At 50.2% G+C, this 13875-nt stretch overlaps 5 protein-coding genes across 5 annotated transcripts; 3 read left to right on the forward strand and 2 right to left on the reverse strand.

Annotated features, from left to right (window-relative positions):
• Positions 1-748: 748 nt before the first annotated feature.
• On the forward strand, positions 749-4295 carry SCP_1501040 (Protein HIR1; the record flags this gene model as incomplete). The annotated part of the gene is made up of 13 exons (XM_027764213.1): positions 749-785; positions 834-1119; positions 1185-1270; positions 1325-1417; positions 1488-1677; positions 1733-1874; positions 1923-2101; positions 2159-3111; positions 3159-3309; positions 3359-3457; positions 3515-4021; positions 4081-4166; positions 4222-4295. 13 exons carry the CDS (start codon positions 749-751, stop codon positions 4293-4295), a joined length of 2883 nt encoding a protein of 960 aa, XP_027620014.1.
• Positions 4296-5178: 883 nt separating this feature from the next.
• Positions 5179-5954, reverse strand: SCP_1501050 (hypothetical protein; the record flags this gene model as incomplete). Its single annotated transcript, XM_027764214.1, has 3 exons — positions 5179-5327; positions 5382-5629; positions 5707-5954. The coding sequence occupies 3 exons, from the start codon at positions 5952-5954 to the stop codon at positions 5179-5181; spliced, it is 645 nt and encodes a 214-aa protein (XP_027620015.1).
• Positions 5955-9243: 3289 nt separating this feature from the next.
• SCP_1501060 (hypothetical protein) lies at positions 9244-9734 on the forward strand (the record flags this gene model as incomplete). Its single annotated transcript, XM_027764215.1, has 2 exons — positions 9244-9445; positions 9496-9734. 2 exons carry the CDS (start codon positions 9244-9246, stop codon positions 9732-9734), a joined length of 441 nt encoding a protein of 146 aa, XP_027620016.1.
• Positions 9735-10332: 598 nt separating this feature from the next.
• Positions 10333-11935, reverse strand: SCP_1501070 (predicted protein; the record flags this gene model as incomplete). Its single annotated transcript, XM_027764216.1, has 3 exons — positions 10333-10429; positions 10487-10770; positions 10829-11935. The coding sequence occupies 3 exons, from the start codon at positions 11933-11935 to the stop codon at positions 10333-10335; spliced, it is 1488 nt and encodes a 495-aa protein (XP_027620017.1).
• A 424-nt stretch (positions 11936-12359) lies between these two features.
• Positions 12360-13358, forward strand: SCP_1501080 (hypothetical protein; the record flags this gene model as incomplete). The annotated part of the gene is made up of 3 exons (XM_027764217.1): positions 12360-12766; positions 12823-13067; positions 13120-13358. The coding sequence occupies 3 exons, from the start codon at positions 12360-12362 to the stop codon at positions 13356-13358; spliced, it is 891 nt and encodes a 296-aa protein (XP_027620018.1).
• Between the last annotated feature and the right edge of the window lie 517 nt (positions 13359-13875).

The raw sequence follows: 13875 nt of genomic DNA on the forward strand, positions 1-13875 counted from the left end.
GCGATGACTGCATCCATGGATACGGATATTGAAGGTACATGCGCTGGTATGATACAAGCATCAAATTTCCGCTTGCTGGATAGTCAATGCAGTTGACACCACGAAGGACGATCACTAACGTACATACTTCTTTCCAGAAGGTTTTTAATCGACGACCTGTGTCATGGGGAGTCTGTGAGTGCTCCCAATCAAGTTCATCACTAAAATTGCACCTGGAGTATGTTTGCATCGAGTGTCAATGATGGGAAATCGCGAGAGGTATGGTGCGCTGTATGTTCAATCTAACCTCCATAATGTGATAGTGTGTGAAGAAGTCAATAAGAACTCGACAATAATAATACAAGGAGTTATAACATTGTATGATGTCATAAGGACTCGAATTAGACCACACAGCAGCTCAGCGTACTAGACCTTGGGACCGTTGCACATTTGTGAGCATCGACACAAGGAATTAACATCAAAGAATTTTATGCAGACAAAATTAGATAATATTGAGCACAGGGTTCAGTGAGACTTTTCCGTGGAGAGAAATCGAGAAGAGTGGACTGAGTGAAAATCACGTGTTGGTTTGCGCAGATCGGAATCTAGCACACGTGGCTGGGCACTCTAAGTTACTAGTAACTAAGACTCTGCCCGCACAGGCTTGTTCCAGCCACCACCGGTGTAATTGTAGCTCGTCCCAGGTTTTCAACGTGTCGTCAATTTCTAAGGCTCGCTGGCGCTGTTTGCTCTGGGAAACAGTTATACGATGAGATTCACGAAACCAGCGTGGGTAATACACAAAGGTACGCATACTCGACCTCCTGCAACATTTCCTTACGTAGCAGACATAGATGCAATGATGAAGGGAGAGCAATCAAAGCGTCTATCCATTTTCTCTGTTCACGTTCATCCCGACGGTTCCCGAATTGCTACAGGAGGTCTTGACGCAAAAGTCCGCATATGGAGCACGAAACCTATACTGAATAGCGCATCTGAGCTGTCTGGCCGTCCCCCAAAGTCGCTGTGCACGCTGCAGATGCATACAGGTCCGGTTCTGGTAGTGCGGTGGGCGCATTCTGGGAGGTGGCTTGCCAGTGGGAGTGACGACGAAATTGTCATGATTTGGGACCTCGATCCGTGAGTGTTACTGTTTCTGCTGCGGTCTGAATTTGTGTAGCCTTGGATTCATTGTGCGCGTGCAGAACAGCTAGAGGGAAAGTCTGGGGCTCAGACGAAGTGAATGTAGAAGGCTGGAAGCCTTTGAAGCGACTGCCAGGGCACGAAAGTGGTAGGTCGGATGCATTCTTTCTTGACTTAGCATAGCCCCTGACTCTTGTTGCAGATGTAACAGACGTATCTTGGTCTCCAGGAGATCGTTATCTTGCAACTGTGGGGCTCGATTCACAAGTTCTGATCTGGTGTGGGTATACCCTCGGTATGTTCAATCCCGTCTATCTCTTCCGATTGGTTTCTCAGATTTTTTTCTCTCATTCCCTCCTCTACAGAGCGACTTCGCAAGATTGACCAGCATCAAGGATTTGTCAAGGGTGTATGCTGGGATCCCGTTGGAGAATTTCTCGCCACAGGCTCAGACGATAGATCCGTTCGAATATGGAGGACTACTGACTGGCACTTGGAGGCGGAAATCAGAAAACCTTTCGATCATTCTCCCGGCACCTTTTTCAGGCGTCTGAGGTAGCTCAGAATTGTGCTGGGTAATTAGTGTTTTTAATGACCTCCCTCGCCATAGCTGGTCTCCAGATGGAGCACATATAACCGCATCGAATGCTACGAATAACGAGGGTTACGTGTTCATTGCCGCCGTCATTTCTCGGAACACATGGACGTCGGAGATCAGCCTCGTTGGCCATGAAAATACTGTGGAAGTGGCTGTAGGTGATCCTCCCTTTTCACAGACATATGCTAAGGCGATTTTCCAGGCATATAACCCACACATATTTTTGCGCGATCCATTTCTGCCCGTCGTCGCGTCGAATATTTGCTCTGTGGTTGCTCTTGGTGCTGACGATCGAGCCGTCTCTGTATGGCAGACCAAGTCAGCCAGGCCTCTCATTGTAGCCAAGGAAGTCTTCGAAAGGCAGATTATGGATTTAAGTTGGTAAGCCGTGACAGCCTAAGATCATTACCCTTCTGTGACTCTCGTTGCGTTTCAAAGGGCTCAAGATGGTCTCACGCTATACGCAGTATCATCAGATGGAACAATGGCAGTATTCAGCTTTGATGCGGATGAGCTCGAAGGCATTGCACCGCTTTCTGCACAAGAACAATACTTGAAGAAATTCGGATTTACACCTCCACCACTCCCCGAAGGATACTCACACCCAATTCCAGTGCAACATCCTGTCTTGCAGAAGGCGATATCTACGCGGATCACGCCTCCTCCCTCGCCTTCGCGCCCTCAAACGCAAGTTCCACCACATCACGTGCACTCACAGAGTGATTTTGGCGTGACCATCAACGGCTCAGGCTGCGGCGAGCACGTAAACACACTCGTGGCGAAGAGGAAGAAAGACAAGAAACGGATACAGCCCAATTTCGTTGGCTCTCTCGCGGGCTCTGTGCCGTCTGCAGCGAATGAGGCTGCACCTCCAGGAGGAATAAGCGCCCCCAGCAGCGTGGCCGCCCCGAGTACACGTTCTTTCGGCGAGGTCCCCGGCGCTTCTTCGTCGGTCCCTCTGCCCCCACCGCTTTCCTTCGCTGCACCAGGTCAGTCGTTCGGCAGCAGCACGAGCGCCTTCGGTCTTGAGTCCACTGTGAGTGAGGATGTGGAGATGTTCCCCATGGATAGCAGCGAGGTACGCATCAGCTCTCTCGATACCAGCGGACAGGTGGGCGGGAAGGGGAAGAGGAAGGCGATTGATGTCATGGACGATCGCGTCCCCAGCAAGCCGCGGACCCTCGGCGGAGATCGCGTCCGGGAAACAGTTCAAGTCCGCGAGATCGCAAGTGGTGGTACCGGCCTTGCTGTTCAGGGCAGCGCCCTGGGGTTATGGAACGAACAGCCGAATCTCGCCGGGAGACTAGAGGTTCCACCTCTACTGACGTATTTGAAGGTAACAGTCGAGGGAAATGAAGATATCTTCGAAGGGCGCAACCCCGAGGGAGATGGTGCGTTCGTCTCATTATCGGCTGCAGCTGAAGTTTATACTACGTAGGTTCCGCTGAGGTTCTGTATGTCAACGGGAGGCAGACACAGTGGCTGGATTATCTACCTTCACCTGTCCTAGCGCTCGCGGCTACCACGGTCTTCTGTGCTGTTGCGATGCAAGACGGATCCGTGAATGTGTACTCGCCCACTGGCCGAAGGTACATTATTATCTTAGCCTAGGTGTGTCATACTGATTCCTCTTTACAGGCTGATGCCCACTTTGAGCATTGGCGTACCATGCTCATGCCTTAGTGGAAGCAAGGGTTCGTTGATGCTCTTGACATCGACAGGTCAACTGCACGTCTGGTATGCCTGTTTTTTTTTTGATATCCGTGCCGCATGGAAAGCTGATCCGGATTCCAGGAACGTGAAGAAGCAGAGAGCGACTTTCCCGCCAGTGTCTCTGTTGCCCATCCTAGGATCCTCTCCGAATTGCACAATCCTCTCAGCGTCAGTCCGACCCAATGGCGTGCCTGTAATTCAACTGTCATCTGGAGTGGCGCATTCCTATGATCCTGGGCTGTCATCGTGGGTTAAGCTTAGCGATATGTGGTGGGCCGAAGGGTCTGATGCCTGGCAGGGCCGCCAGCGCACGAGCAGCTCTAACAACCGCGGCGTAATCAGTGTTGTAGAGAGCGCAATCAGCGAGCGAGTGGACGACCAGAGTGTGGCGGGGAAGCAGCGCCCACCGTGGTGGAACGCAGCGCTGACGCTGGGCCATTTGGAGACGAAGCTGCATGCGGCAAAGGCACTGGACAGTCCACATGAATATAAGCAAGCGTTGCTGCTGTATGCGAAGAAGATCGCAGATGAAGCCTTCAGGGGAAAGGCGGAGGAACTTGTCAAGGAGCTCTTTGGGCCTGTCTATTGGTATATCTCTTTGATCCAGTGTTCTAATGTATGAAAGATGCTCATCCTTCGTCGTATAGGCGTCCGGGCCGGGAGGACTCGTGGTCCCCAACGTTATTGGGCTTCTCAAAGCGCGATCTCCTGAAGGATGTACTTGCAGTCTTTGGTGCGCATAACCCCGATTTTCATTTTATGAAGAAACGGCTCACGAAGACTGGCAGCTCGAAGCAAGACACTGACGAAGCTAGCTATGGACTGGCAAGACATGCTGAAGAAGGCGTCGAGCGAGGAATGAGTTTCAAATCATTGGACACCAGGGCGTTTTCCCCGCGTATTTTGGCAGGGCTGCACTGTGGCGCTATGATGTTTTTCTACTTATGACCTTCATTCCATGTCCGGACAGTGTCTCTATGACGTGCCTGCATGCCAGATTCTTTCGTCGACGACGTCCTGATTGTCCGTCAAGAGTAGCGGGTGTGAATTTCTGTTGTGCACACCGTCCCATTGACGATTCTGCCTCTGCTGATGCGACGAGAGCGCAGTGGTAATGGTTCCATTTCTCCATTTCTTAATCTGTTAGGCTCTGTCACGTCTGTAGCTCAGCAGGTGATCGCGTAGATACCCCTCGGCGCTGGCTTTCGCTGCGATTCTCTGTTTGTTGCTATAGGCGTCAGGTCATCTAAGCTCTCATAAGAATCCACGCTCACGGGGTCAGGGAAAGCGTTTTCACCGAGTAGAACAACGTAGTCGACGCGAATCAGTGTCCTTTCATCGATTTCGACAACGCTCGATCAGGGAAATCGCGGTGTTTATTGTATGTGACTACATGCACAATACATGGAGACCGAAGTCGGAAGTGCGTAAACCCTTGCTTTCACGCAACGGTAACTAAGGCACCTCCATTTCTTGAAGACATGTTAGCCTTCGTGGGTGGCCAGTTCCCGTGGACTTCTTCGCAAGCATTGAGACGCTTGCACCCAAACATATTTCAACGGGTGCAGCACTAGAAGCAGGCAATAGAATGGTGTACGCAAAGTACTTCGACAACGCAACATCGGAAGTTCGATGGCTTAAATGAAGGAAAAAACAGACGGTAGGTGTAAAAAAATGAACACGATTTCAGACCTCTACGAATACTTTATGAAAAAAATTCTGTTCTGGTCACACCTTTTTTCCTGTTACTTACTTCGCTGGAACCGCTCGATTGCGCGGCGCGCCTCCTCCAGTGCCACATCCCTTGGTGTGCCTTTAGGCGCTTTTGAAGCAAGAGTCCCAACACTCTCGAAGTAACAGAGGGCAAGGTGGCCGCCCATAAACGGAAACGTATCTGCAAGAAGGACAGCGATCAGCCGCTGGCAAGTCAGTGTATAGCCGAACGCACTGGGCTTCCACATGCCGCAGTCACCCTGACAAAACGACCAAATCTCGTCACAGCCAAAGTCTGCTAGAAATGGTGCGGGGACGCCGACGCTAATTATCTCCGGCGCTGTACATTCGTGCCTTTGCGCACGGTCGAAGTCGATGATGAACGGTCGCCCATCCTTGTCGACGACAATGTTCCGCACGTCAAAGTCGCAATTTTGAATACCGCAGGCGTGGATATCTGCCAGAGCTTTGATAACCTGGCATCTGTTGCAAGACACAAAGAAAAGCCGTTGAAAATTCAGCAAGTGGCATCACACCAGATATGCAGGGGAAGAACCAACCTAAATCTCCAACTGGTGGTCCGCATATATCTATCTAGAGATTCCCCACGGTACTCAGTAATGAGACAAGCCGACGGTCCATCGGCGAGTTCTCCTTCGAAGAGCTTGTAGCAGACAGGAACAACGTCGCCTTGAAGGTCACACAACCGAAAATACACCTCAGCCTCCTCTCGCAGCCTAGCAATAGCTCGCTTCCCAAGGACTACTTTGCAGAATACGTCATAAGACGGGTGTCCTTTGCAGCCCATCGTAGCACGGTAGACCTTGGATTGGCCGTTGTGGATGAGCCGTGTCTTGCTGATAACGAGTGTCACCCCGGTTCCCGGATCATCGCTCCATATCGTAGGTTACGCATTCCGGGTAGGAGTTTGGATCCGGGAATCTCAGGGTAGACGACATATCTGAACACAGCGGTGAGATGAGAGCAGGTGTCAGCCAACTCGAACCCGCCAGTGTTCATGTGAGTCGCGCGTGTGTGGCAAAGCACGTGCTCGTATTGTCCCTGGCCCAAGACGCTACTGACAGTGGACACGGTGTTACAGCTGGTTCAGAGCATCGCCCTTCACGAGCATACCTCCTCAAGGAGAAAAAGAAAAAGAAATCCTCCCTACTCTCGCACAGCGAGCCCAGATTTAGAGAATGAGCATGTGTTCCCACATCTGCAACTGGCACTTTGCTCGGGGGTCTACAGCTGCCTATGTAGCACTCGGCTAGTCAGGTCCCTACTACATAGTCCCATGTAGGCCCCATAGCCTTGTGCAGTTTCCAGATGCACTTATCTCTTGAAGACGTGTCATCGTGTACAAAGTACTTCGTGAGGCGAGGGGATAGTTGGGAAGAACCCATGATTTGCAGTAGATTCCGATGTGTCAGTTTTTCTGGCTTGCCAGCTGCGTGTTTTATTATTAATGAACGCAATGTAGATTCAGTCGTTTGCCCATCTCAGACGACACGTGCTCCGCCACAGACGCGTCGTCGCTCACGTGGTTGAATTGGTTCGATTCGGGTTTGAGCTTGTTCTCGTTTTCCAAACATAGTTTTCTCGTTATCTCATCTTCCCTCCACACCATGGTCATGGTATCCATTCTGCTCTTCTCCGACCAGCATTTGACTCGTAATCCTCCTGAAATGTTTGAAATGATTCGTACTGACTACCTAAGCGCGGACCGGAAGCTCGTAATCAGCAATACTGGGTACATCCACAGCGGTAACGCACAAGTTTACATGGCGACATTGATTTATGAGGAGTTCCCTACGTACGATTTTCTCTGCAAGGTTGTTCTCGGCAAGCGAGGCATGGCCAGGTTTCGCTAGGAAGGTCAGATATACTACCAGGTTCGCTGCAGGGCATCGTCGTCCCTGCGTGCTATGGTCTCTTCGAGGGGGAGCTGGAAGACGGACCATCGGCGTGCCTGGTCACAGACTATCGCGGTGATCTAATGGAAAATACTTCAGCTTAACTTCAGGTATCGTCCTGTCCCACCTCGTACCGCACGAATTTGAGCTAACCCAACGTCCACAGACATGGCATTATTAAATGCTTGCTCGCGATTCATGGTCGTGGTGTTCCGCATGGTGACTCAGGGAGCGCAACATTGTCGTGACAAAGAAAAGCGGTCTTGGATTATCGACTTCGACCGCGCAACCACACATCGTCAATGTCCCGCTCAATATAGCAACTCCCTACCGGGATGACTTCTGATGGACGAGATCTGGTTTGCGTGTGATGTTGCTGATGTCTGGATACCAATGTGTCAAATGTTTCCTCAGTAGGAGCAATTGCTCATGTTTTACAGATACAATGCCATACTTGGATGGATATGTTACTGTAAAGTATCTGGAAAGCCCCGAATTGCTTACGTCGCTAGCCCCTGCAGACGTTCCGAAATAGCGGCGCTAGCGGAGGCACATTTAACAATCAAGAGGTACTACCGGAAGTATGGGAGGGAGGTGGAGCGCGTAGTGTCTCCGGTAGAAGAGAGACGTTGCTAACAGGCACATTATCTCTCGCGGAGGTTTTTATGTGTTTCTCGAGTACAGTATTGACGACTGGTCACTAAAGCATTTTCCACTGCAGAGTGCATGTCTTCGGTTTTGACATTTAAACCTGATTCCTGGACTGCAACCACCCGGATGAGTTGGCATCCGTACGGTGCGTTTCTCTCCCTTTACTCGGGTAAGCGAAGATCAACACTCGGGAGGACTTGTTCCGTCGTCGCGCCGCCGTCTTGATTCCCGAAGATCGTGCCGTAGAAAACGCCATCCAATGGACGTCGTTCAAGGTCAGGCCCGGCGGGTGGACTTCGGAGTGGTGAATGGTGCTGACAACGAAGCCGGTAACATCCTAACTGACTCAGACGACCTAATATCTCGCTGCCTCGAGGCAAAATTGAAGACAGACTGTCCGCTTGTCTCTTTACGGACTGTTTCTGTGAATTGTTAGGTGGCTATTACTCAGGTTCGCTCTTCGAATGCGTCTCTCGGGGATGTCGTAACATCTACTTACTGACTTTTTGTGAGGCTGATCCTGGTCTTGGCTACATATGTTACGTTATCGATATTTCGGCGAAAAGTCACCAGGTTGTGATTTCTAGGTGAGAGGAGTCGTCATCGAGAACAGCAATATTTAGTCGTTAACCTCCGCAACGTTGGAAGGCCCGCATCCATCCTCCGCCTTTCAATACTCCACAAACCACCACTTCTGATATAGCTTCGGGTGTCAAGAATTACGGTGTATATGTGATATTACCTATGATAGGTGGGCACCAGGTGCGTGCTGACTGTATGGCTATAATTCTCAGCTGACCCCAGCATTTCTCGCGCGGAGGCTGTTTACTAGGCGTGTCCTCCAATGCCATTGCAAGGGGAAGCTCAGGCATCTCAAACTATTCTAAAGCAAATTACCTCCAGTAAAAAGGTTATCGCAATCGAAGAGACATGGAAGACCAGCAATTGCTACAAGCAGACGCCCATAAGGCCGCGTGAGCACGTGTCCAGCCACACACGCGTAATTAACATAAATGGTTCGTTCCGACTTGTCCAGTACTCTTTTTCTTCCACAGGCACCATGGTCACCACTCTACACTTCCCCGACAAACATTCGTTCTGCGATCCTCCCGAATGTCCCGCACTGATATTCCCGGCGCGGGGCTAAAGTTTGTCATCGGTAAGACCAAGCAGATTTACACTGGCTACTCCCAAGTCGTCTACTTCGCTTCATTGACTTGTGAAGGGTACCCCGCAGTGGACGTCGTCTGCAAGGTTGCATTTGGGAAGATAGCGAGGCTTCGACAGGAAGCTGAAAAATACCTTCAAATTCGCAAATTACTGCGCGACGTGATCCCTGGATGCTACGGTCTCTTCGAAGGAGGTCCCAGAGTACTGCGGAAATATGCTGGAGATGAGCTTTGACTGCGTTGATGTACAACTGAGGTAACTAGTTCTATTTTTGTCAATACCTTTGCCTTGATTAATCTAGTATTCTGCTCCCTTTTTTCAAGATAGACATCATTGAAGCATTTGCAAAGATTCGCTCACATGCAGCATGGTAACATCAGGGAATACAAGGTTGTTCTACATCAAAATCAGCAACGGACGATCATTGACTTCGACCGCTCGGAGAGGCACGAGTGTCTCTACCCGCGACTGATCCTGTTCGATGTGGCAGAACCCTCTCGGAATAAGTTTGGATGTATTGAATTCTATCAAATATGCCTTGACTGCGACGTTTGGACCCCAAGTGTGTGCGTTTCCTTAATTGAGCGACGATTGACAATGATGTAGTTCCAGACATGGTGCGATACTTCAGCGGATATGTGCATGTACGGTACTCGGAGAGCCCTGCATTACTTGCCTCTGTGACACCTGTGGATGTACCCAACAAGGAGGCACTCAAGCATGCACATATGGTGGTTGAACAGTACAAGCGCATATATGGGAAATGGGCGGATCGTAATCCTATCCCGTGGTACGTTGATGAGGAGGATCCATTACATAGTTCAAGAGCTTGTCACAAAAATGGTACATAACACATAGCCTTGTGTTCTGTGGAGCCTATTACCCTACTCTCTGGTGTGCGGATCTTGGAATTATACCCACAATAGACCTGTCTCTGTGTTCGCAGCTTGTCTTGACCTCAAGGCTCGCAACTTGGCGAATCAGGTCAAGTAACGTCTTACTTCTGAATATGCATGATCCGTACCCACTGTATTGCTGTTATTCTCAGCTGATCCCCGGCGTCTCTCGCAGCGATGATGCCGTTTACGGGAGGTATGTTGCTTTAGAACATTGTGAGCTGCGTGAGCCAGGCCTTGCAATGACGCACACGCCAAAGAATGCCACACTCGAAGAGACACGGAAGACGACGGATTGGTACAAGCAGTGTGTGTGGTGGGAGAAGCATTTGACCTCGACCGCGGGAACGAAGCTCGTACATAAGTGATACGTGTTGCCCTTGTGTACCCGAAGTCCTCCGAACTTGACTCGATCGGGCGGACTTGAGTATACTTCGCGAGGAATGTAGCAATCCGTCTTAGCATTGCGATGGTGTCAGTACAAGCCAGTTATATTTCAGAAATTCCAACAGAAATAGGACAATGTAATGGGAAATAAAGGCTGGACGTTGAACTATAGTGCTCCGAAAACTGCAGGTCCCTGAGACCGTGTGGCCACACCACGGGCAATAGTGGGAGTCACAGGAGGTCCACAGCGGTCGTATCGTGTTCTACATACATCAATGTCAATGCGAGTTATCAACTGAGGGAGGGAAATTGACACTCACGCAGCCAATATCCCGCAAGTCTCATGATATTCATCGTGGGCTGATTTGGGCCATTGAGCCGTGATGGGAGCAGGGAGGTTCAAGCTCTCAAAACTTATGATACCCCTTGCCAAGGCAAACCAGCAGTAAACTGCATAGATCGGGCATGATTCACGATCATAGCTCGGCGAAATGTACAGTGTGTCGCTGTTATCTTCATTTCGGCCTCGCACCAAGAATGTAGTCAAGTGTAAAGTGGAAAGAATCTCGATGCCGTGCACTGACTTCACCATGTGAGTCCACGCCTGTAGGTAGAAAAACGAATCAGATCATGTCGGCTCCTGACACAAACAAAAACCTCACCTGTACAAGCAACCTTGTTTGCTCATCTGGATTCTTGTCATCCTCAGTTGGCCAGACAAAACGCATCGCTGTCCCTCTCTCAAGATACACTGGACGAGTCTGAAGCTCGTGGAAGTCCATCTTCTCCCAAGCCGGCTGGGTTTTGACCTCGATTGTAAGAATTACCTTTCCGTCCTGTATGTTCCAGAAGCTTGAACCAGACTCTTGAATGGGAACGGTACGTTCCTCGACAAGGATTCCATCTGGAATAACTTCACGACCTGGGGCCGATGAGATGTAAGGAAATTCGCCTTCAAAGTTGTGAATGATCTTCTTCGCTATGACGCAACGCAAGGCGGCAAGGGCCGGTCTGAATAGAACGGCATTACACCAATCCTCTGTATCTTTTTCACTGTGGATCTTCCGGGGTAAATTCTTTCCAGTGAGGTAAGGGTGGATCTGGCAAATGCAGAATACATCTGGATCCAGTACATTCCCGTCAAGCTTGAGATTCCTGAGCTGCTTCTCAGCTTGGTCGCGAAGTTGTGTGACCAGGTCCTCCACATAAACTACTTTCTTGAGCTGAGCTACGTGGCTAATCGCCAACTCATTCTTTGTTATAGTCTTCATGCCTTTCAGCGCAGAGTTGCGATACGGTGGGGGGTTCTCTGGTAGTGTCACTCGGAGTAGATCATGCAGCGAGTGGATCCTGACAGATTCGGAGCTGGGAGCTACTAAAGGCAATGGTGATACCCAATCATTCGCGCTGTGGGTCGAATTGTCGTCACATGGAACATCTCCACAGTCAATATCAGCATTAGGGGAGGGATCCAAAGTCGGTTGCGCCGTCGCATCATCGGCTTTCTTCCGGTAACGGGTGGAAGAACGACCCACAGGGGAGGGAGTCTGTGGATCATCAACAACAAGCAATGAGGCACGCAAGCCGAGCATTTTGGCCCGAGGTGTGTCGTTGTCGTCATCGTCATCGTCGTCGTCGTCCGTGAAGAGCAAATGTGCCGCAGGGATATCTTTGTACCTCCTGAGAGGCGTCACAGGTAACTCTCCCTGGAAAGCAGTATTGAACGCGGGAGGGGAGTCTGGAGGTGTGGACGGTGACGGCGAAGACATGTTCAAAACAAAAGTCGCACGAGGGTCTACAGTAAAACCAAGCTATAACTCACCTTATATATATACACTGGCCACTGTACGATGGAGAATTGCCAGGTTTCCGGAACGGGAAGGCTCATTATTGAACCTTTACCGCCTATTAATGATCGTAGTGCCGATATAACTCATACCGAGACATAATGGAGAGCGGTATCAGTATTGCTCACATGGGGGAATTCCATTGTTCAAATGGGGGAATCTCATTGTCCGAATGCCAAGGCCCAGTGGCTCAAGCCTCAAGTCACTGCGGCTGCATTGTCAGGCGGCGGAGACGCTAGCGCTGGGCCAGAGGCACACATGAGCACGTGCACAGCCACACACGCGTAACTTACATAAATTGGTTCATTTCGACTTGTCTAGCATTTCCTCTGCTTGTCCGTCCATCATGGTCACCACTCTACACTTCCCCGACCAGCATTCGCACTGTGACCATCCCGAACTCTATGAAATGTCCCGCACTGACATTCCTGGTGTGGGCCTGAAGTTCGTCATCCGTAATACCAAGCGGATTCACGATGGTCACTCACAAGTCTATCACGCCTCATTGACTTGTGAAGGGTACCCCGCCGAGGACGTCGTCTGCAAGGTTGTGTTTGGGAAGCGTGGCATAGCGAGGCTTCGCAACGAAGCTGAAATATACCGACAACTCCGCAGACTACAGCGCGACGTGATCCCTGGATGCTACGGGCTATTCGAGGGAGAGTTGGAAGATGGACCGTCGGCTTGCCTGGTCACAGAATATTGCGGAGAAACGCTGGATAAGAGCTTCAAGAGAAGTGACTCACAGTTGAGGTATCCAATTCTTTCGAGCTCTTATATGCCTTGACTAACCCGGTATCTTATCACAGGATTCGCGTCATTGAAGCCTTCACAAAGATTCACGCAGCTGGTGTACAGCATGGTGATATCAGTGAATGCAATGTTGTTCTCTACCAGAACCTGCAACCAACGATCATCGACTTTGACCGTGCAGCGAAGCACCAGTGTCTCCATCCAATGCCGATCACGCTGGGGGTGACGGAACCGTACCAGGATGAGTTTGGATGCAATGAACTGTGGCGAATTTGTCATACCTGCAATGTCTGGACACCAAGTGCGTACATCTCTGTATGACCCAACAATGACTGACAATGACATGATTCCAGTCATGGTACGGTACTTGAGCGGACATGTGCATGTACGGTACTTGGAGAGTCCCAAAATACTCGCCTCTGTAGCACCGGAGGATGTCCCCGAGGAGGAGGCGCTCAAGCAAGCACACGTAGCCATTGAACAGTATGAGCGCGTATATGGAAAATGGGCGAATCGTAATCCCATCCCGTGGTACGCTGATGAGGAGGGTCGATTGCATAGTTCCGGAGCTTGTCGCAAGAACGGTGTGTAGTACTTAGCTTCGTTTTCTGTCGACCCTGCTACCCTACTCTCTGGTTTGCGGATTCTGGAGTTATACCCACAATAGACCTTTCTTTATGTTCACAACTTTTCTTGACACCTCGTGGCTCTCGGACTCGCGATTTCGCGAATCAGAATCAGGTCAAGGAACGTCTTACTTCTGAATCCTTCAAGTTGTCCCTCGGGTGCCCCCAGTACGACTTCATACTTAGCAATTAATGTGGTAACCATGATCGTTCTACAGCCTATTCCAGACACTGTCTGTTAGGTTGGATATGGATTTGATGGGACACACAGATATTTCAAGACCGTCGTTTGGAAGAGCTTGCACCCTCATTACACCTACATACAGTATATTGCTTCAGAATATTATGTGACCTGAGCCACACCTTGTAATGACATCCAAGGACGCGCGCACGGACACCAGTGACATGGAAGACATTCTTACGAGCAGAGTGGCAGAGGAGAAGTGCTTGTCCTCGAAGGGGGTTCGAACGAAACTCCTACAC

Source organism: Sparassis crispa (assembly GCF_003851025.1).
Source record: "Sparassis crispa DNA, contig_000014F, whole genome shotgun sequence".
In the NCBI taxonomy this organism is placed as follows: domain Eukaryota; kingdom Fungi; phylum Basidiomycota; class Agaricomycetes; order Polyporales; family Sparassidaceae; genus Sparassis; species Sparassis crispa.